This window comes from Rana temporaria, chromosome 7 (genome assembly GCF_905171775.1).
Source record: "Rana temporaria chromosome 7, aRanTem1.1, whole genome shotgun sequence".
NCBI lineage: Eukaryota > Metazoa > Chordata > Amphibia > Anura > Ranidae > Rana > Rana temporaria.
The window spans coordinates 39318481-39340264 of record NC_053495.1 but is presented as its reverse complement, the minus strand read 5'-3'; the positions used below and the strand labels follow the sequence as shown (position 1 = coordinate 39340264).

Genomic DNA, 21784 nt, shown 5'->3' with positions numbered 1-21784 from the left:
CGGGATTCATGGTCTGAGTGACCATCTTGAAGAGTTCGCGGGGGCGGTTTAGGGCGCTGTTGATAGCCTTGGAAAAATCATTTTTAGATCTTTTAGATTAGAGCACTGAACTGGTTTCTAACACGGGAAGAAATCATTTGGAATGATCCTTTATTACCACCTATTCTAACCAATAATATAACCAATAATATGTTATGAATAGGTTGCTTAAGAAACACTGGAAGAACACTCTCAGTCCGGTATTACTAGAGGATCCTGCAATTATCTTTAGAAAAACCCAGACTATATTGTATAAGAATGCCCCAATTTAATTGAATGCCTCAAAATGATTTTACTCTTTGGTGGTCTTAAGAGATAAGATTGCCCCCAATTTAGTTAAATGTCTCAAAAGATTTGACTCTTTGGTGGTCCAAAGGGTTTTTTACCTTTTTTACCACTAAAAGGTCATACACAAGTATTAAATACATCACCTGTTCCACCCAGTATATAGTGTACCTCCTTTAGTGCCCATGTAGCGTACAATACATTGGTAAGATCATGTGGGCACTGCAAGTATGGATAGGGGAACATATTACAAACAGAAGAAAGGGTTTTAAGGTGCACAGCTTGTCCAGGCACTATGCCTTATGTTATGGGAAAAACCCAATTAGTCAGAAAGTTGTGGGGATTGATACTTTTACCCCTAATTGGTGTATGAGTAATATGACTATAGGATCTATGCAATGAAAATCTATTGCTCATTTGGTTTTAATGTTGATTGGGATCTGAACTGCGACATAAAAAAAGCTGATGATTTGTCCAAAATATGTATATACAGTGGGTACAAAAAAGAATCACATGTTGTTGCTTTGCAGCCTGTTTGAAGACAGGCACCGTTTTTGTTTTATCTAGCTGTATTTACTCAGTGCAACTTTAAACATCCAAGTGAAAGATATAACAGTCAAAAAGAAATGTAAAAAAAAAAAAAAAAACTGAATTACAGAGTTGAAAAAAGGATCACCTCCTTGTGTCAGTATTTTGTTGAACCCCTATTTGCTTTAATTTCAGCCTTTAGTCAGTTGGAATATGTTTCTACCAACTTTGCACATCTAAACTTTGCAGAAGTGCTCAAGTTCAGTTATGTTTAATGGTGACTGTTTGTGGACTGCCGTCTTCAAGTCATTCCACAGAAATTGAATGAGGTTTAAATTTGGGCTCTTACTAGGCCATGCAAGGACACTCACCGTTTTCTCCTTCAACCACTGTGTGGTCATTTATGCTGTGTGCTTTGGGTCATTGTCATGTTGGAAGGTAAACCTTCTTCCCATTAGCAACTTTCTGGCAGAGGGAAGCAGATTTTCCTTTAGGAATTTGACGGTATTTTGCTGCATCCATTTTTCCTTATATCCTGACAAGTGCTCCAGTCCCTGCTGCAGAGAAACTCCCCTATACCAGGATATTACCACCTCCATGCTTTACTGTAGGAATGGTGTTATTTGGATGGTAAGCTGAATTGGATTTCTGCCAGACATATCATTTGGTGTTAAGGCAAAATAATTCAATTTAAGTCTCATCTGACCATAACATCTTTTTCCGTGTGTCCTCAGAATCTTTAAGGCGCAACCCTCCCATACAAGCCACATTTGTGTAGAATGTATGATATTGTTGTCACATGCACACAATGACCACTCTTTGTCATACATTACTGCAACTGCTTCAGAGTTGCTGTAGGCATCTTGATAGCCTCTCTGACCAGTTTCATGAGCAAACTGTGTTTTCCGAGAAGGTATGGTAGGGTTGAGCAGGTAGGATTAATGTCTGCATTCCTTTTAGTTGCAAGATGTGCATTCTTTCCTTCTAATACTGAACTCTCAGTTTGTTGTTACATACATCTGGGTCATAGACAGGTCTAGATATTGGGTGTTTGGGGCCATACATAACAAGCCATGTCAGTTTTATGTTTCCTTATTCGATTCGGGTATCTATCTAATGATATTTTGTTGCACTGGGATAAGAATAATATATGGTTGCGTGTGTATGTTTGTATTTCAATATCTATTAATGTTGTTAAAATCTAAATAAAATGAATGTTTAAGTGTCATAAGTGGAAAGTATGACAAAGACAACCTTAGGCATTTTTGCAAGTGGCCACTTGACTGAAAGCTCAGGAAGATTTTGCCTGTGCATTACGGGCAAAGATACTTGGGCTGTCCAGCCTTTAGCAGTGAAAGCCACAATTAAGTCATGTCATCTGGAAGCTTATTGGCTGACAGAGGCAACATGAACATATGACTTTATAATGTATTTTTCCCATGAAGATCAAGATTTAGAGCGGATAGTATTCAGATAGAGACAAAAGAAAATGCTAGTGTCTGCAGAAATATCAATTTAAGCCCTTTCAGTTCAATGAAACTTATTTTAATAAAAATGTCCAACACCTTCATATTCCCAAACTAATTTCCTTCTTTATATTGACTAAGGAAATCCTCCCTTCCTTAGAGTTAGTCTGAGTGTTGCTGTATAATACTTAGATTTAGTTATGCTCACCTCTCCCAGGAAGACTCAGTATGCGGGATTTGTGCAAACATATATGTTTATAGAGAGACCAGTATCATTTACATGGGGCTATGAAACAAAGTAAACATCTTCATGGGTGTACTGTACTTACTGAGAATGTAACAGCATGGACACTTGTTGACCATATTCCTAAGCACTTTGTGGCTGATTTACTAAAGGAATATAACATGTTTACTCCATAAAGCAAGCATGCATGCACATTGAAATATGAATGTTCAAACTGTGCTGACTTAAATTGTCAAATCACTCCACCCACAGTACATTTTCTCTTTCAGTGTCAGTGCTGGAACACACCGCTGCCTCTCTGCAGTCCCCATGCCTGTGGGCCCCACGCAGAGAGTCTGGAGGCACAAGGGGTCTAGCTTGTACCTAGCTGCCACAGACACATTATTTATGGCCAATGTACATGCAGAGACAGATTAATTAACTAAGCTAAGCTCTTAAGTCTGGTACACACAGGCATTTTTTTTAGTTAACCCAGCAATGTTATTGATGTCCCTGCTGAGCTTGTGTGTTCTGAGAGGGGGACTGCACCCCCTTCCCCGCCAGAACGCACCGGTCTCAGCCCTTGCAGCACCATTGAGTGTGATCGCTAACTGGATGCCGGTAGGCTGCTGCTTTTCCAGCATGTCCATTCAACAGATGGGTGTTAGGCTGGCTTCTGTTGGACTGGCTGCTGTACACACAGGCGGAATATTCGGCCCATGTGTACCGGCCTTTAGCTAAGTTATGATGTGCTGTCAATGAACTATAAGCACAAAGATTTTTACACATTTGATGTTCTGAGGTGCATAACTTGTCCCTCATTAAAAGAATGGGAAGAATGGTGATAGTACAAGAGCGGTATTTAAAAATATATATATATATATATATATATATATATATATATATATATATATATATATATATTTGCCATAGACTGAAGCTTCTGCTTTACAGCAGGCATCAAATTGTAATGGTATTCTGTAATACAAACAGATCAATCAAAATTTAGCTTGCAATAGATGGTTATTAGGTCGGTTGCATTCTTCCTTCCTGAAATACTGTATGTTTATCAGTTTTAGATTATTTAGACAAAAAGTATTTTTTTTTATTGTTTTTTTTATTTTTATATAAATTATTGCTACATAATTATTTTAATATAATACAGTGCTAAAGAACCTGATTTAATGACACACACGTACAGAGTGTTCCTGGGAGTTACCATTTGTCTTTGCAAAGTATTAGGATATCTTATATCTACAAAATAAATAATCTTGTTCAAGTAATTTTTTAGTCCTTTTTTTAATTTAGAAACCCAGTGAAAACAGACTGTTTTCCCTCAAATTACAAGCAAGCTTAATACACCATGGCATAAGCTAACCGCGTCCTTACATTTTCTATTTAAATTGTGTGCTGTTGGGGTTCTTCCAGAAAACGTTTTTTTTTGTCATCTTAAACCGCCAAAGATAAATGTATAGTTTACAAGCAGGGATTTATGAAAAAGAAGGCATATAAGTCTTGGTATTTGCAGACCTTGGCAATTGTATTAAGGCTTCTTATCCTCAGTGTGTCTGAATGCTGTAATACAATATGGAATCTGGAGAGCAGATATAAAGTTACTTACTTCCAATCACAACATCAAGCAGATGATATCAATACATTACACTGCTCTTAGATTTAGCCTATATTTATATAATGCAAAACACATGAAAAGGCTGAGCACTTTATCCGTGTACAGTATTTGGAATCAATCACCGTAGCTGTACTGGGTGTATACTTGTAACTTACATTATGGCTGGATCAAATAAAGGGGCAATTCAAACAATGGCTAGGGTTTTTATATATTTCTTGGTGACCACCACAAGGGCAAATGCTGCGGCAGAAGCTATTACATTCTAAGATTTCAATAAAACAAGTCTCCTGCTAAATTCACATATGCATACGCATGGATAAGCCTCTTTAATTTCCATTTAAAAAAAGATACTAAGCTTTTACTCTACTGACATTGTAGAGTGGTGGGGGGATTCGGGGGAGTCATCCCTACTGGGAGAAGACAGTGATTATAGCTAGAGACTATAGCAGCCACTAGCATCCCGTCCTTGGTGAACCAAACTAAATTCAAAGTGTCTATGGTTGACAGTAGTTGGACAGGTTCAGCGATTTCCCAAAAGGCACTAAGAACAAATAATTCAAGTTAATAACCATAAAAGAGGTAACATGTCAAATACCTGAAAACCCAAGTCTCTATTCCAAATTCACCTGCAGCAGAGAGGTTTGAATTCATAACTCTGGATAAAAAAGTAGACACAGTCCTCTACTTTTTACTGCACAAAGGGTCTAAAGCAGCTGACCAATTATAACCTGGAAAATCCCTTAGCATATCCCTGGTGAAACCGTGTGCATTCACCTGTACATGCTAAAGCCAAAAAAGGCCAAAAGTAATTGAGCAAAAGATTGAACATTGCCCGTCTCCAAGTATGCTATCTGCTTTCTCTTATTAGACTTGTGGCCTGGAGCTAAATCTCCCAAAGAACAACTAGTTAAGAATTCCCTAAGAACAAGTACTTGAGAATTAATCTTTATCCTCTGTGAAAAGATTGATTAGCTGGGTCTCCTGATAAAGCTGATGACAGCTCGATGTCAGAACTCAGGCAGTTCCCTAGTGGTCTACTGACCTATTCTAATATTATCCTGCTCACTCAGCCTAAATACAAGAAATGAATAAACCTGCTGAGACATGAATAAAATCAGATCTCCCCTGTGTCTAAAGCAATGAAGCCATTTATTGTCATGCTCATTTGCACTCTAAACTTGAGTAGAGTGAGGTTCTTTGAGTGCCAGTTTTGTAGTGAGAAACTATAGTGTTCCAAAATGATGTAACTCTGATAGTCAATGCATTAGCTCAAACCAATCCTACTTGGCTTGATGCTCATTAGCAAAAGAAAACTAGAAAAGCATTGCTAGTGATGATCAGGCAAGCTAATGTATCTCAACGAAGACTATTAAAATCAATACAGATTGCCTTAAATTTGCAATTGCTACCTCATAAAATACTGCCCAATATGTACAGTATGTAACAGTAAATGTGTATATTGTGATAACTAAGAAACAGAAATATGGAATATTTTGTAGGACACATAAGTCACTGTATCATTGTATTACAAACCAAAAGCAGAACTGTTTGAGGAAATAACAAAAAAATGGTTCCTGTATCCCTAAAATTAAGAACCACCAGGTACTCAGGGAGGGAGAAGTCTATGAGTACCTGAGAGGCTTTGACCTTCCCATGGTGCCTAGGGAGGAACTGGAGCAACTTCCAGAAGAAGTAAGTAGAGCAATAAATAGTATGGCCCTGGGGAAAGTCTCCGGGCCCCCGATGGGTACTCGATTCTATATTATAAGAGATTTCAAATGTTTTTGACCCCTAAACTGTGCGAATATTTTAACGTCCTGACCGAAGGAGAGAATGTGCAGGAGAAATCATTACTGGCCCATATAACCCTCATCCTAAAAGAAGGGAAGGATCCAACAGTCCAAGCGAGTTACCATACAATATGCCTGTTAAATACAGATATAAAGATTTTTGCGAAAGTAATAGCTGAAAGACTATAGCCCCTACTACCAAGTTGGGTAAATAGCGATCAGGTAGGGTTAGTATTAGGGAGAGAGGGGAAAGATAACGGCCTGAAGTCACTGTGTTTGATCCATGAAGTAAAGGGGGGAAGACCCCAGTCGCATTCCTGTCGATTGATGCAGAAAAGGCCGTCGACAGAGTGGACCGGGGCTTCATGTTTGGAACACTAAGACATTTGGGTATGGGGGATGAAATGGATATCGGCTTTTTATCACCACCCAATGGCCAAAATCAGATTAAATGGGACTCTATCCCCCCCTTTGGACTTATTTAATGGAACAAGGCAGGGGGTGCCCCCTGTCCCCAATGCTGTTCGTAATATCATTGGAACCGTTAGCTAGCGGCGATTCGTAAAAACCCAGACATTGGAGGGGTAAATGGAGTTTAAAATAGCTGCATATGCCGATGATCAGCTTTTCTATATGTCTAACCCTAGAATAACAATCCCAGTCATATTAGATGAGCTATAAATGTATCTAAATCAGAGATTTTGAAAATGACTGTGTCAAGGGAGGAACAGCGTGCGATCCAACCTAAATTCCCCTTTGTACAATGACTTTTTTTAAGCTTGCTTGTTAAGCATCTGAGACTTTGCATGAAAGCAAGCCTCTGAAAATGAGTGTTTAGGAGCTAGTCTGTCTAGACAATTTAAACCTTGGCTGCAATTGCTTCTCAGAGTAGGTCCACCTACTGTATCTTAAATAAAAATGGCAAAAGGAGCTTCACATAACCACCCCATCAATACATGGTAATCAGCATGAAAAGCTTGGTCAGGGGTCACATCCAAGAAAAGAACTATAAGATTTTGACTCAGTGATACAGGACCCCTGTCTGTCGTACATAAAATTAATTCTCTTGTTCCCCAGGCACATTACCACACATTGTGTGCTTTTGCAGGGCGTTACAACTGTACTGCCAGAAAATAAACAAACTTGAGTCATTGGAGGGGCCCTACCATATGAATCCCTGCATAGACATCTGGTAAATGCACCACATACAGTAACCCTGTGACGTGGTAAATCAACATGCTTCCTTAGTACGGGAATGGATATCTAGTTTTATTACATTTGTGAAATTAAAGAACTACTGTTAACCAAACGATATAGGTAAATGGTTCCAAAGGCAGAAAGTTTTTTACATTAATGCATTCTCAGCTCCTCCCAGCCACCCCCCTAAATATTTACCTGGCTCCTCTTTCAATCCAGCACAATGTCCATCTGCACTGCAGCAGTGTTGCTCTCTCTTCCTGTATTAACAGTACACAGAGGCAGCAATGGGAGCCATTGGCTCCTGCTACTGTTGATTAAATCATGTGAGGAGAGTGGGCAAAGGGGCTGAGCCACACTGTTTGTGCCAATAAGCACAGTTCCCCCAAAGCACAAAACTTGCTATGGGGCACTCAGAGAAAAGAAGCGGACATTCCCGGCAAGATATTGCACAGAACAGGTTGGTATAACAAAGTGGTTGTAAAGTCTTATATTTTTAACTAATATAAAAAAACATGTTATACCAACCTGTTCTGTGCAATATCTTACCTCCTCTTCTGGAGTCTCTTGCCAGCAATGTCCGCTTCTTTTCTTAAACTTATGTTTAAGTAGTATTGCTAGAAATATTTTACTTATTCTCAGGATTACAGAAAACTCTTAGCAAACCCTGGTTCGTTTCAGAGAAATGGGCCCAGTAAATGGAGTATCCTGAGAGACTAGATGGTCGGCCTGGTCTTCACTAAGGTAGGTAGCAGTGTGATCTGACTTATACCCCCTTATTCCATTCCCCTATTTTTCTTTCCCAACCCTCCTCCCCAGCCACCCCTGTATCCTATTTATGTAAGCCCCTGCCACCTCTCCTTCTCCCAATACCAATGTTCCCCTACAACACTTAAAGTGTTTGTAACCCTAATAAAAAAATGGATCCTGTTTCTTTAAAGCATGTTATACAGCACAGTGCTTGTGCTGTGTAATTTGGCTCTTTCTATCACCTGAAATACCTGGCTGATCCTGCCTGGTTCTGCCCTCCCCCTGTAAACTGACCATGGTTTATCAGCCTCCTTTAGGACGTAAGCCAGCAGTAGGTGACACCGCCTCAGAAGATGTTAATTACGAAATGCGTAAGGCGGAGTTACGCACTTACGTCTTATCCGGGTACTGCCAGCTGGAGCGCAGTTGAAGCGCACGCTGTGGTTTCCAACTTGGCTGTTACACTGTGCCCATTGTTTTTATTTTTGGTTACTTCCTGGAAACAGGCAGCGGCTATAAATATATATTTTTTAACCTTTTATATTGTAGTACGCCATTCTCCTGTACTTTTTTTGGTGTTTTTGGAATAAAAAATGTTTTACATACTACACAATGGAAGCCTTACTTTTCTTTTTCTGAGGACACTGGATATACATCACTGCCTACTTTCTGATAAGCCTCTTTCGCAAACAACCAGTCTGGCAAGTGGAGAAACAGAGGAGTGGAGATCCAGGAGTTTTATCCTATACGCATTATACCCCTGGAGGGGTGATTGGATCTGGTGAGTAGGGACCCATGTGGGGGAGCACTGCTAATACTTCAAGAGCACCTGTATTCACCTCAAGATCACTTGCTGTGTTTCACTACTAATTTGCATTGTGAGACTTGTTCCCTGGCTTTTGGATATTGACAAAAGGAATCCCAAAAGTGTCATTTATGGGACTTTATATACACCTGTGATTGGACTTTCACTTATTATTTTTTACTTTGTTCATACATTTCCTGTTTTTTATAGATATTTTTTTATATATCTTTGCTTTATATACTTACAGTACTTGACATATGTGCACATATATATGACCCTAACTTATATATTGTTTCAACCACTTGAGGCATTAGTCAGCAGCTTTGGCTGTCATATTTATTTTATTTTATTTTCATTCTATTTACTCACCATATTCTCCTAAGGAGATCTCACTCTTTATGAATAATACTGAATAGACATTCAGGCACCCCAGTATTATAGTTATACAGGTGCACATTTGGTCCCTGATATCTATTCACACAGATAGTGAGGGATTATCACTTAATTAAGCTTAGGACACAGCACGGTTAACCCTTTGCAGGTCCCCGTAGCTATTGTGTCCCGGTTAGGCAGCGCCACTACCCCCACTTACCTTTTTTTCCTTCTATCACGGTTTATCATGGCTGCTGAGCCCTAACACCGTGGTCAGTTTACGTGCCTCCATTATCCGCAGCTCCCTTCTGTCCTCTCCCCTCCCTGCCTGTCAGCTCCATCTTCTACCTATCCTCCCCTCCTGCTGCATTAATAACAGTGTAATGTCCCTACAATCCACTCTGTTAGGTAACAATATGTGCTCCACTGTGTGTCCTTTATTTAAAAAGCCGATATCTACCTTATTTCAGAGCGCTCGTGTGACAGGCAACCTCCCAGCTGATGGCAGCGGGAGTTCTCGGGCCCCTCCTGCTGCAGCTGTCCACCCATGAGAGGAGAAAGGCGAACGGTCGCGTAGATATTGTCTTTTTTTAATAAAGGACATACAGCGGGGCACAAATTGTTACCTAACGGAGTGGATTGTAGAGACAAGTGACTTTACAACCATTTTAACTACAGCATTCTAATAATTCGCCCCAGGTTTGTATCTTCTCCTTAAACTCTCCCTTGCGGGAGAAAAACATATTATGTCTCTGTTTCCTCACTTCCACATTTAGTACCTTCAGTGCTCAGAATATGAAACATTTACAGAGACAATGAGTGGAATCCAACAGAATGGGAAATTTTAACTGCTTGACGCTCCCTGTTTGGGTACATGGGATTCTGATCTCTCTGTCATGCACTGTATATTGCAAATGTTCCTACATGACTGTTTTGTACCTAACATCAGTACTCCATGGGCCCAAGTTATGTTCTTTAAAACATACCATATCATATTATATCTACTGAGAACATTTTTAAATACAAATAATGCCAAGCACACACGATAAGTTTTTTTTCATTCAATCCAGTGGGCCGAATGAAAAAGAAGCTGAGAGGTCACTGTATGTAAGAAATGTTAGTATGGTGATTTCCACTGATGTGCTATTGTGTTCTGCCAAGAGGACTGACCCCCCCCCTACCACAACACACTGATCAGCTCCATTGGTGACAGCGTTGATCGGCAGCTGGCTGGATGCTGGTTGTCCAGCATGCCCATTCGACAGAATGGGCTGAACTGGCCATTATTCAGATTGTGCAAACCCAACTTTAGTCATGGGGTCTTTCTTCTACATATTATGTGTTCTGTATACAAAGCACTCTGCATGGATTACTGCACAATGATTAGCAATCTTCTTTTGCACTTACAGACAAAAGACATGATGAGTGGGTAGCTGTTTTCTATACACAAAGCCAGCCTTAACTAGTGTAATATAAAGAAAAATGGGGTAATGTGAAGTGAACATTAAAAATAATAATAAAAAAAAACACTGTGCCTTGAGGCACATAACTTTCATAGGAGAGCTACAGTACTGAAAGGTTACTAACCATTTAAAGACAAACAAACCAGGCTGCAAAGTGTTGTGTTCTCCTGCAGCTGCCTTTTCAGCAAGGAATGGCAAAATACACATCTGTTTCCTAAAATAAAGCAATTGTATAAAAGTTTCCGCTAAACAATACTGTGTGGCCAGCAATACTAAATGAAACATGGCATAAGTTTTACAGTCTTTGATCTAAGCGGATGGACCATGAACAATTGCAAATCTGCCATTATGGTAGAGTATGTATAGGAATGCTAAAATTCCATATTTTAAGGTGCCAAAATAACGGGCCAATATCTTGTCACTAACATAATATATTATTCATGTAACCGCTGGTTTCTGTGTGTGTGGTTTACCTTCAACCACAACTCAGGGTGGTTTCCTTATCCCACACAATACGTTTTTTTTTTTCTCAATGAGAAACTATTAAGAGGTGTTATATAGAACAGTGTCCTAAATCTGCCAGTCATTTTTGTGAAATTCTAAAGAATTACTTAACCATGCAGCTCCAAGGTCCTGTGTGATTTATCCCTTAATCACAGGTCCCAATCAAAACCAGGTTATTGGTGGTTGGATGTCTGTGTCAGCTGGGACTTGCTCAGATAGTTAGGCTGTAACTCTAAACAGGATGGATTAGGTTCAGCCAATATTACAAGGCCACCATAGTGTTCTCACCTAGGACAAGATTAGTCTGTCTTCTGCTAGTCGAGACAGCAGTACATTTCCTTGTCGTTAAGAATTTAATTGTGGCATGGTTCCAAAACAGTAAATGTTCTATGTAAGCTAAATGGAACAAGCAAGTACAATAACCTGAAAGACCAGATATGGTTGTTGTGATTTTAATAAAAAAAGGAATATTCAATTTTTGTTTATTGCTTAAAACATATCTAAATCCAAAAACAGATTTATATATATATATATATATATATATATATATATATATATATATATATATATTGCAGCTTACAAACACTTATGCCGTGTACACACGATCGGTTCGTCTGATGAAAACGGACCGTTTTCATCAGACGAACCGATCGTGTGTGGGCCCCATCGTTTTTTTTCCCATCTGTGAAAAAACTTAGAACCTGTTTTAAAATTATCTGATGGTTAAAAAACCGATAGAAAAAAACGATCATCTGCGGGGAAATCCATCAGTTAAAAATCAACGCATGCTCAGAATCAAGTTGACGCATGCTTGGAAGCATTGAACTTCATTTTTCTCAGCACGTCGTTGTGTTTTACGTCACCGCATTCTGACACAATCGTTTTTTTAACTGGTGGTGTGTAGGCAAGACTGATGAAAGTCAGCTTCATCGGATATCTGATGAAAAAATCCATCAGACCGTTTTCATAGGATGAACCGATCGTGTGTACAGGGCATACGATCTGGTGGCTGTATTCGTTTTCGTTTTGTAAGCTTTTTTTCTTTTTGTTCACCTGATGATCTAGCGCAGGGATCGCCACACTACGGCCCTCTAGCTGTTGCCGAATTACACATTGTAAAACTCTGACATTCACAGACATGACTAAGCATGATGGGAATTGTAGTTCCTGAACAACTGTAGGGCCATAGTTTGAAGACCCCTGATTCTAGTGAGTGACACACTTTCTTTCTTAGGTTAACTACACTCACTCCTCCACTGTACTATTGAGGAGCAACAAAGACACACTTTGAAAGCAGCATTGACAAACTGCAGAGAGGGTGATGTTAGGTGGATTAGTGATTTTTGATGGACTTGACATAGTTGACTAACAAATTTAAGCCTAACTGTAGCTAACACTTTTTGAGCAGTAACAGAACCTTTTTTTTTTGTTAAAATAAAGGTTTTATCTGAATGAAAAAAAGCTGACTATTGTAAGCACCTCTGTCCATGTTAAATAGTTTGTCTCAATCTAACTGCCACTTTAGCTGGATAGTTTTGTCTCTTAATAGAAGTTGAAAAATAACAAAGTAAGGGTTGGTTTACACTAGCGTTCTCTCTCTGCAGTGGATGGCTCTTTAAAGTGTGTTTAACAGGTAGTGAGGAGGAGTTATGTCACCTCCGCACCAGCTGATGTAACCCCTTACAAACCATATGAATAGGTCACATTTAGTGGGAACAACTACCAACTGGGCACAACGGTAGGTATAATTCTTGATGTGACCATGAAGCAGATCATTGCAGCCATGGCATGTGTACATCCCCATCATGTAAACGAGCCCCTACTGGCAGAATTATCAGACAATATAAGTAAGTTAAGGGGGACTGAAAATGTTTTTCCTATAGTTCAAGGTTTTTCTTAGTTCTAGGTTCCTACGCCCTGAAGGACTTTTTCCCTTCGATTTCAGAGGGAAGATAGTGGAGTGAGGGGTGAAGAGACTGTTGTACACTCTGTGGATGCTGGTCTATGAACCCTGGTTATTAGCTCCCTGGCACTCCCTCTGTATTTTAGTTTGTATCCCAGCTCCCAGTTCCCAGCTTCTATTTTGAAAATCCAGGCTCTGGTTATATGTTGTGAGCTTTAAGCCTGAATAACCTGGAGGGCTTTCTTTTTTTCCGCTTAGTTAAGTGTATTGGAGCGATTCCAGAATAAAAACAGAGGGGGAAAGTGATTGCCTACTTCTGCTGTGCTCTCTAGTGTGTGGATAGACAATCAGAAGTTAGGCAGAGAGTGGAATAGGAGAGGAGCAAAAGGTTAAGGGAGAAAATATAAAGAAAGAAATAATTAAATAATGAATTAACTACTATGAGGATAAATGTCACCCAATAAACACAGTGTAAAACCACAGATTGTGAACCCTTGCTCCTCCCCTTCGGCCATGGCAGCAAAGACGGTAAAGACAACAGGTAAACCCCCCCAATCCCCTCAAAAATCTCCATTAAAAGGGATAACAGCTGACACTCAGACTGTGAGAGAAGTGGAGGTGGAGTATGCTCCCTCTGGGAAAGACATCTTGGAGGCGATTAAAGCAAGCAGCGAAGTGTTGACAAATAAAATTGATGCCCTGGCTGTAGATGTGTGTTTAATAAAACGTGAGTTCGATAAAATACAAAAACAAAACGTCAGAAATTTGCGTTTCAAAAGTTGAAGATAAATTAAAAAGGAAAATAAGGAATGGCATACATTGGAAAAAACAAATAAAAGCGCTACAGGACAGAGCAATAGACACGGAAAGTTGCTTAAGAAGAAACAACGTTTGAATCCTGGGTTTGCCAGAGCGGGTGGAGGGAGATAATCCAATGATTAAATTCTCAGAAAAATTACTAAAAGAAGTATTGAATTTAACAGAAGTATCTACAACGTTTGTGGTGGAGAGAGCACACAGGATCTCTTTCCGCTCCCCTAAACCAGGGGCACCCCCCCTGCCCTTTTCTGATACGTCTACTGAACTGTAGAGATCAAGATCAAATTCTATCAACAGCCAGGTAAAGGGCAGATATTCAATATGAAAACGTTAAGTTGCCATTTTTTCCTGATTATCCGGTTGAGATTCAGCAGCAAAGAAGAGAATATACAGAAATTCGTAGAAGACTGAGGGAGAAAGGGTTAAAGTACAGTTTGCTATACACTAGTAAATTACAAGTGACGGACGGGACATGCACCCTTTTTTTTGAAACACCAACTCTAGCGGTGGAGTGGTTAGATACTAAATAGATGGACTAAATTTTTCTTTTCTTTTTTTGAAATTTTTTTTTGGGGGGGGGATAGGGGATTGGGTATAAATAAGTTTTGTTTTTTTTGAATAAAACTGAATAATTATGTTGTTTTCTCCCCGTATAGGGGGATTATATATGAGGAATCACAGAGGTATTAATTAACACAATAATATTGAATGATTATGCTTAATGATAATATTGAATTTGTGGGTGTTTTTTTTTTGGTATTCTGGGTGCCCTGTTGTCCCATTTTTGATATTGTGCATGGTGTGTAGTTTACTTTCTGCATTTTCTGATTATATGTATTTTTTGCTATATTTCTCTTTTTAGAGGAATACATGCTATATTGGTTATGGCCTGATCCCCTGAAGAAGCCGATGTTTCAGCAAAACATGTAGGGAAGATTGGATCTGTCACCATAACAGGCCTTCATGATCTGGGCCATTTGTATATGTTATATGCTCCCTTGTATTGATTATTATTTATGTGATTTGTCTGACATATAATGTAATAAACATTGTAATTGTAACGCTTATTTTCGATTGAGTTGCTTTGGCACCGCAAAAATCCCCATCCGCATTTCCTTGTTTCCTCAAATTAGTTTGGGATGAGGTGCCTTATCTATCAAGGACATACCAACCACATTCCTTAGCTTTTTTGTGCAAAAACTCTGTTTAAGTGTTTGGAGATAAATCTCTTTTCTATGAAGAATTCTGTTCATATGCAAGCCTAAAGCCAAGGTTTGTGAACAAGCTGGGTGACAGTCACCATGCCACTATGCCCTTAAGACATCTTAGCTAATGACTCAATGGAAAGTTAGATTAGATAAACCCTAGTCAATTGCTGTTTTTCACCCAAATTATGCTGCTGTCTACTCAAGGCATAAACATGCACACTTGGACAATATAAGTATGTATGTTTATGCACCTGTCAAGAAGTTTGTTTAATTTATGATGAAAGCTCAATGTTAAAGGGGTTTTCCACTATCCTGTAAGCACAAAAGCTCCTTACTTCTAGGCCCTAACTAGGGAAAAAACGTAGGTGACATAGGCAGCATTGATTTGTAAATCTGCTACTCAAACACACGCAAAACAGGTATTGCAGGAAAAAAAGGGTGATTACATGGAAACTATTCACCGGTTGTACAGTATGGTACTCAAGTGTGTCAAACATCATAAAAATATTTCTGTCGGTCACAAACTCAATGCAAATTTACTGATCAAACATGTTCCACATTTTTCCATTAGACAAATAATGTCTCCACATAAAGCATGAAAGGTCTAGTAGCGTGTAAAACATGAAGGGGGTCATGACTCACAATCACGATTATTATTAATGAATGTGCTAGGAAAAGAAAACATTGACAAATAAATCAAATAGAGACCAAAATGCAATTTTTCTCAGCCTGAAAAAAAATCAAATAGTGTCTCCCACAATGTCCATTAACTAACCAAACAGCTGCTTTATGAGAGTTAGGCTCTTTAAATGAGTTTCAGACATTAATGGATATGGGATAAATGTATGTGCTTATTTATATTATACAACATGACAAATTCTTGTTCCAAATCTAAAGCTGCCCAAAATGAGAGGGAAATTGTGTTAGCTAAAATACATTAGGCCTTTTTTGTCAAAGTGCATGGAAAAAAGGAATGGGAAGCAGTGAATAAAAGCAACTAAATCAGACTTAGGTTAAAGCGGAGGTTCACCCTAAAAAAATCTATATACCATTCCATGCAGCATACTTCCGACAGCTACAGTATGCTGGTATATATATTTTTTTCCACTGTACATACCGTTTATAGTTCTTTTTCTTTTTTCACTCCCGCGGGGAATAGGCGTTCCTATGAAGAGGCGTAGATGTTTGACGTGCGGATAAGGCGCAGCACGCGTTCTGAAAATAGCCGGACTCTATACTGCGCTATACGGTGCCTGCGCACAGACTAGGAGCCGTGTAAAGCTGAATGCGCAGGCGCCTATATAGCCGAGTCCCAGTTCGGCTATTTTGGGAACGTGTGACGCCCCTTACACGCACGTCAATCATCTACGCCTCTTCATAGGAACGCCTATTCCCTGCAGGAGTGAGAAAAGAAAAAGAACTATAAAATGGTATGTACAGCGAAAAAAAAAAAAAATACCAGCATACTGTACATGTCGTTTGTACTAGGACTTAAAGCCATAATTATTGCAACTGTTAGGCTAAATTCACACAAAAAAATGGAATACTGACACTAACGTGAACCAATGCGCCTGATGCATTTAACATGCATTTAAGGCACGTCAGAAATGCACCCCAAACATCCTTTATATGATTTTTTTTTTAATTAGGGAGGAAGTGTTTTTTTTTTCCACTCACTGATATTTGATAAACTCTTGTCAAACATGCTGTAAACATGCTATAAAGGCACTGTAAATGCTACAGACATGTTTACAGTGCATTAGCATAGACTTGAATGGTCAGTGCCCTGATTACAATCCTAGATGTCCCCCTGCGTAGAGATGATGCTGATCGGCTCTCCTCACCACACACTCTGTCTGTGTGAGGTGAGCCGAATACTGGCATCTCCGTGTTTATATGTGACCGGCTGTGATTGGACACATGGCCATGACCACCAGGAATGCCAATATATGCCCAATATATGCCAATCAGTGCCCACAAATGGGCACTGACTGCAACTATTATGGATGCCTGCCAGATCAGTGTTGCCCAGCAATGTCACCCATCAGTGTCATCAGTGCCACCCATCAGTGTCCATCAGTGCCCATCCGAGTCCATAAGTGCTTATCCATGCCACCTATCAGTGCCAACCATAAGTATCCATCAGTGCCGCCTATGAGTGCCCATCAGTGCCACATACCAGTGTCACCTATGAGTGCTCATCAGTGCTGCCCATCAGTGCCTATCATCAGTGCCACCTCATTGGTGCCACCTAATCAGTGCTGCCTTATCAGTGCCCATCAGTGCAGCCATATCAGTGTCTATCATTGAAGGAGAAAACGTACTTATTTACAACATTTTATAACAGAAACAAAAAAACTTAAAAAAAAAAATCTGTTTTTTTTAATTTGTTGTGCAAATAATAGAAACCCCAGCAGTAATAAAATACCACCAAAATAAATCTCTATTGGTGGGAACAAAATGCAAAAAAATGTGTTTGGGTACAGTGTAGCATGACCGTGCAATTGTCATTCAAATTGTGACAGCGCTGAAAGCTGAAAATTGGCTTGGGCAGGAAGGGGATGTAAGTGCCTGGTATTGAAGTGGTTAATTACCACCATACAGATGTAATTGTAATTGCTATGGAGTATACGAGTGACTGCTGTCTGCAAGCTGTCAGGAAAGGCCAATATATACAATGCAATGAAGATAAACCTAAATCCCAACCACAATATTCAGTATCTCATCAGCTGTAATATAATCACATGTAAACATTTTACTGTTGTCACCTCTCTGTGGGTCAGTTCCTAGTAACAATTGCAGGATGAAATGTAATATCTAACTCTGGATGTCACTGAAGAATAACATCAATTATGTGACTTCCTTTCGTTGGGAGCCTTGCTTTTATAAGAAGTGAGATAATTACACCACAATGTATAATTATAATATGGGACAATGTCACACATATCTAAGGATGATTATTGTGTCATGCTGGAACATAATGATTACCACTGTCACAATTATACTGTACAGCAATCGGTGATGAGCGGGCAGACAGCAACTAGAGAAATCTATAACATAAATCAAACAGACATTCAATGATACTGTATTTCAAAACAAAAGATGCTTGTACTACTTGGAGTATAGAATGAAGTTCAATTCAATGTGAAATTCCCCTAATACCAAAGCAGGAAAGGTTCACTCAAGATTCAATAAATAGGGAGCCAGATAAAAACAAAGCTATAATTTTAGTTAGCCAGGACTAAAAAATACTAATACATTTTGTTGATTACCATATTTATCGGCGTATACCGCACACTTTTTTGCCCTGAAAATCAGGGCAAAATCGTGGGTGCGCGATATACGCCGATACCCGCTTCCCGAGGTGTGTTTGAACCACTGCGCCGGCATATACTGAGCGCAGTACACTCGGGTATAGTCGGGCAGGCTCGGCTCCTCTCGCGGTCACGTCCTGTGTGTCCTGTACGCGAGAGGAGCCGAGCCTGCCCGACTATACCCGAGTGTACTGCGCTTGGTATATGTCGGCGCAGTGGTTCAAACACAGCGCGGGAACGGGGATCGAGCGGGGAGGACACCACGATGGCCGCAGAAGGACGCCGGACCGGACGAGGCCGCCGATGGACGACGGGCAGGACGCGATGTACGACGGGCAAGACACTGACGAGGGGCATCCAAACTGTAAGTATTTTTTTTTCCAGGAATTTTCCTTCAAGTTCGGGGGTGCGCGCTATACGCCGGGGTACATTCATCACAATCACACAATCAATAGCTGCATTGTGTAATGAAATACTTTATAAAAAGAAAAGAACTTAGGGCACATGTAAAATCTTCCAATTAGTTTATGTGTAAATGTTCATGTAAAAACCCAAACCTTTCCTTGTATTTCACGAATCATATTGTGAGGACTATATTCATAATTTCCTGTAACCCATATTCACAATACATTTAAACAGCTTTGTTTTTAAATTAGGCTGTGAAGTCTTAACACTGACTACTAAAATTAGTTGACTCATTTAAACCAAGCAGTTGGCCATACAAGACAAAATATATAGACAAAACCTATTGCCTTTCTATGGTTTAAAGATACACAATAGTCCTCTGCATTGCAGCATTCTGAAAAACAGGCGTGCATGCTGCAAATTGTTAGTGAATTGTCCTGGGTAGACATATTTAAAGCCTAATGCCACATATAAAGTGGTTGTAAACCCTTACATATACCCACTGATGGGTCTATCCTCAGGAGATACACAGAGATAAAACAAATCCTCCTACATAATTTGTATCTGTCTATGTGCAGTCTTCTCTTCTCTACATTCGGACTAGCCCTGGATTTATAAGCTTGTCTGAGAGTTCAGAAAAAAAGGGGACGGAGAGCTGGAGTTACACTCTGCAGAGCTCAGTGAGGGAGAGCTCTGAAAGCTGATTGGAGGGAAGAGACACGCCACTCTTCACACAGCTCACAGGAACAAAGCTGAGGCTGTCAACCTGCTGGAGGTCACCATTTATCTCTTGGTGTCAGGAACAATTGGCAAAAGTGATTCATGCAGATAGTAGAGGAAAAAAGTAGCAGACCAAAATGACACTTAGGCCTCGTACACACGGGCAAGAATATCGTCAGGAAAAAAACGTTGTTTTTCCCGACGAGATTCTTGGCAAGAATCTCTTGCCGCCAGAGTGTACACACTGACCTTTCAAAAGAGCCGTGGTTCTCTTGAAAGGCAAGAACGTGGTGACGTCATTGCGTACGACCAGCATGTGCTTGTCACATTCGATGCTGTCGCCGCCATCTTGCTTCACCCTACCTATGCCGTGGAAGCTACGGCGCATGCGTCAGTCATTTCGAACATGCGCGGGTTTCCATGTTTCCAGGTAAGTATACACACTCTCGGGTTTCTTGTCGGGAAACAGGCCGACAAGAATCTCAACGAGAAAATAGAGAGCAGGTTCTCTTTTTTTCTCGTCGAGATTCTGGCCAGATTTCCCAACTAGAAACCTGAAAGGCGGTTTTCTCGGCAAGAAAGCTCTGCCAGCAGTTTTGCTGTTTTTTGCCGAGAAAACGTGTACGAGGCCTTAGGGATTTATTTACTAAAACTGGAGAGTACAAAATCAGGCTAATTTCTGCATTTTCAGCTTCTAACCTTGGCTTGCTCAATTAAGCTTTGGCTGGAACCTGGAAGCTAATTGGTTTTCGATGCAGAAGTGAGTCTAATGTTGCACTCTTCTCCAGTGGGCCAGATAGATCGTAAAAAGAGAGATATTTGAAAAAAAAATATTTCTCAGAAGAGGGCTTCTTTAAGACTGAACGGCAATGAGATAGGGTGAATGGGCCGTGGTGTGTGAAAAAGTGACTGATGCGGTACAGACTTTTGTCTCTCCACCATTTAAATGCCCTAATATCTATACCTAGAGAAAAAACGTGGTTATAAAATATGTGTGCCAATGGGGTAAATGTGTGCAGTTGATAAATTACAGATTGACTTACCACATCTGCAGATCCTCGGTACAGCTTTCACTTCGGTAAGCAGCACAGTACTGACATCACTTAATCTCACACTAAATCCCCCTCCAAATATTGTGAAATATTGTGAAACTAGCAGTTGTAGGCAGCAGTATCTTATATTCACAGTGCAGATATACAGCTGTGAGGCTCAAGACACAAGAATGCCTAGGCAGAGGAAGTTTTTCAGGATGAACTCAGGTCAAGAGTACTGCTTAGACGTAACTAACATTTTGAGGTGTTCCTTGTAAAAAAAGCAAATTTTCACTTTTTTGATTTCAGATCCATTCAAATAGTGGGGACATTTGTTACAGATTTATAGCAAAAGTGGGTTTTAGTGAAGTAAAGAACCCAAAGAGCAATTGGCATGAATTTTTAAGAATATCATGATATAATAATCAAACCTGGAGATGTTGGGAGTTATCCAGTATGTTATCATCCCTCCGACGACCATCATCTCCCATTTGAGTGTTTTTTTTCTTCTCTATTTGCTGATTGTGCTTCAAATTGGCCACTTTCTTATTTTGGTCCTTCGTAAGTCTAAGAAAAAGAGAAAAACATTAGACTAAAAGTAGGTAGAAAGAATAGTCTCATAATTTTTGTTAATCTGTATTAATAAAGACAACTAGATTTTGGCCTAATGTGGATATGTTTTAGGCAACATGGGCATGTTTCTGATTACATCAACCCAAGGCCAGATGTCTGCACAGATTACACAGATTTAACCTTCAAGGGCCGAGGCTACTATGGCAAGTACTGATGTCCACAAACCATGCTGCCTCATTTCCAATAACCTGAGATTAGATTCCAGATCTTCCACCCAGTCTACCAGTACCATTCAGCTCAATCTTTGTGGAGGCTGCCCTTGCTAGACCTATGCATTTTCATGGGTGGAATAGTGTATACTGTACTTACAGTCTTCTTACTATGCATCTGTGCACCTAAAACTAACACTAGCAGAGTAGAATGGCTGTCTGACTAGTCTTCCAAGGGTCAGTTTTAGGGGTACCGATGCAGAGTGTACAAACAAACTCTTTAGTTGCCAATTGTGCTTTAAGCATGCAACAGGTAAACATGTGGTCCCTGGGCATCGTAATTTGTTGTGTATCAAGCTGTATAGCTCATGATGGTCTGTGTCCACAGCCAAAAATGCTGCCTACCATTGGCACATGAGCATCACAACTGGACCACTGGGCAATGTAAGAAGGTGGCCTGGTCTGATGAATTATGATTTATTTTACTTCATGTGGATAGTCGGGTGTGTGTGCATTGCTTACTTGGGAAAGAGATGGCACCAAGGTGCAG

At 39.9% G+C, this 21784-nt stretch overlaps 1 protein-coding gene across 4 annotated transcripts in view; it reads right to left on the bottom strand.

Moving 5' to 3' along the window:
• The window catches only part of ERC2 (ELKS/RAB6-interacting/CAST family member 2), a 1210774-nt gene that overhangs the window by 667886 nt on the left and 521104 nt on the right, over positions 1-21784 (bottom strand). For all 4 annotated transcript variants that reach the window (XM_040359253.1, XM_040359254.1, XM_040359255.1 and 1 more), the window contains one exon: positions 20884-21019. In XM_040359253.1, coding sequence (XP_040215187.1) covers positions 20884-21019 — 136 coding nt within the window. The remainder of the gene's footprint in view (positions 1-20883; positions 21020-21784) is intronic.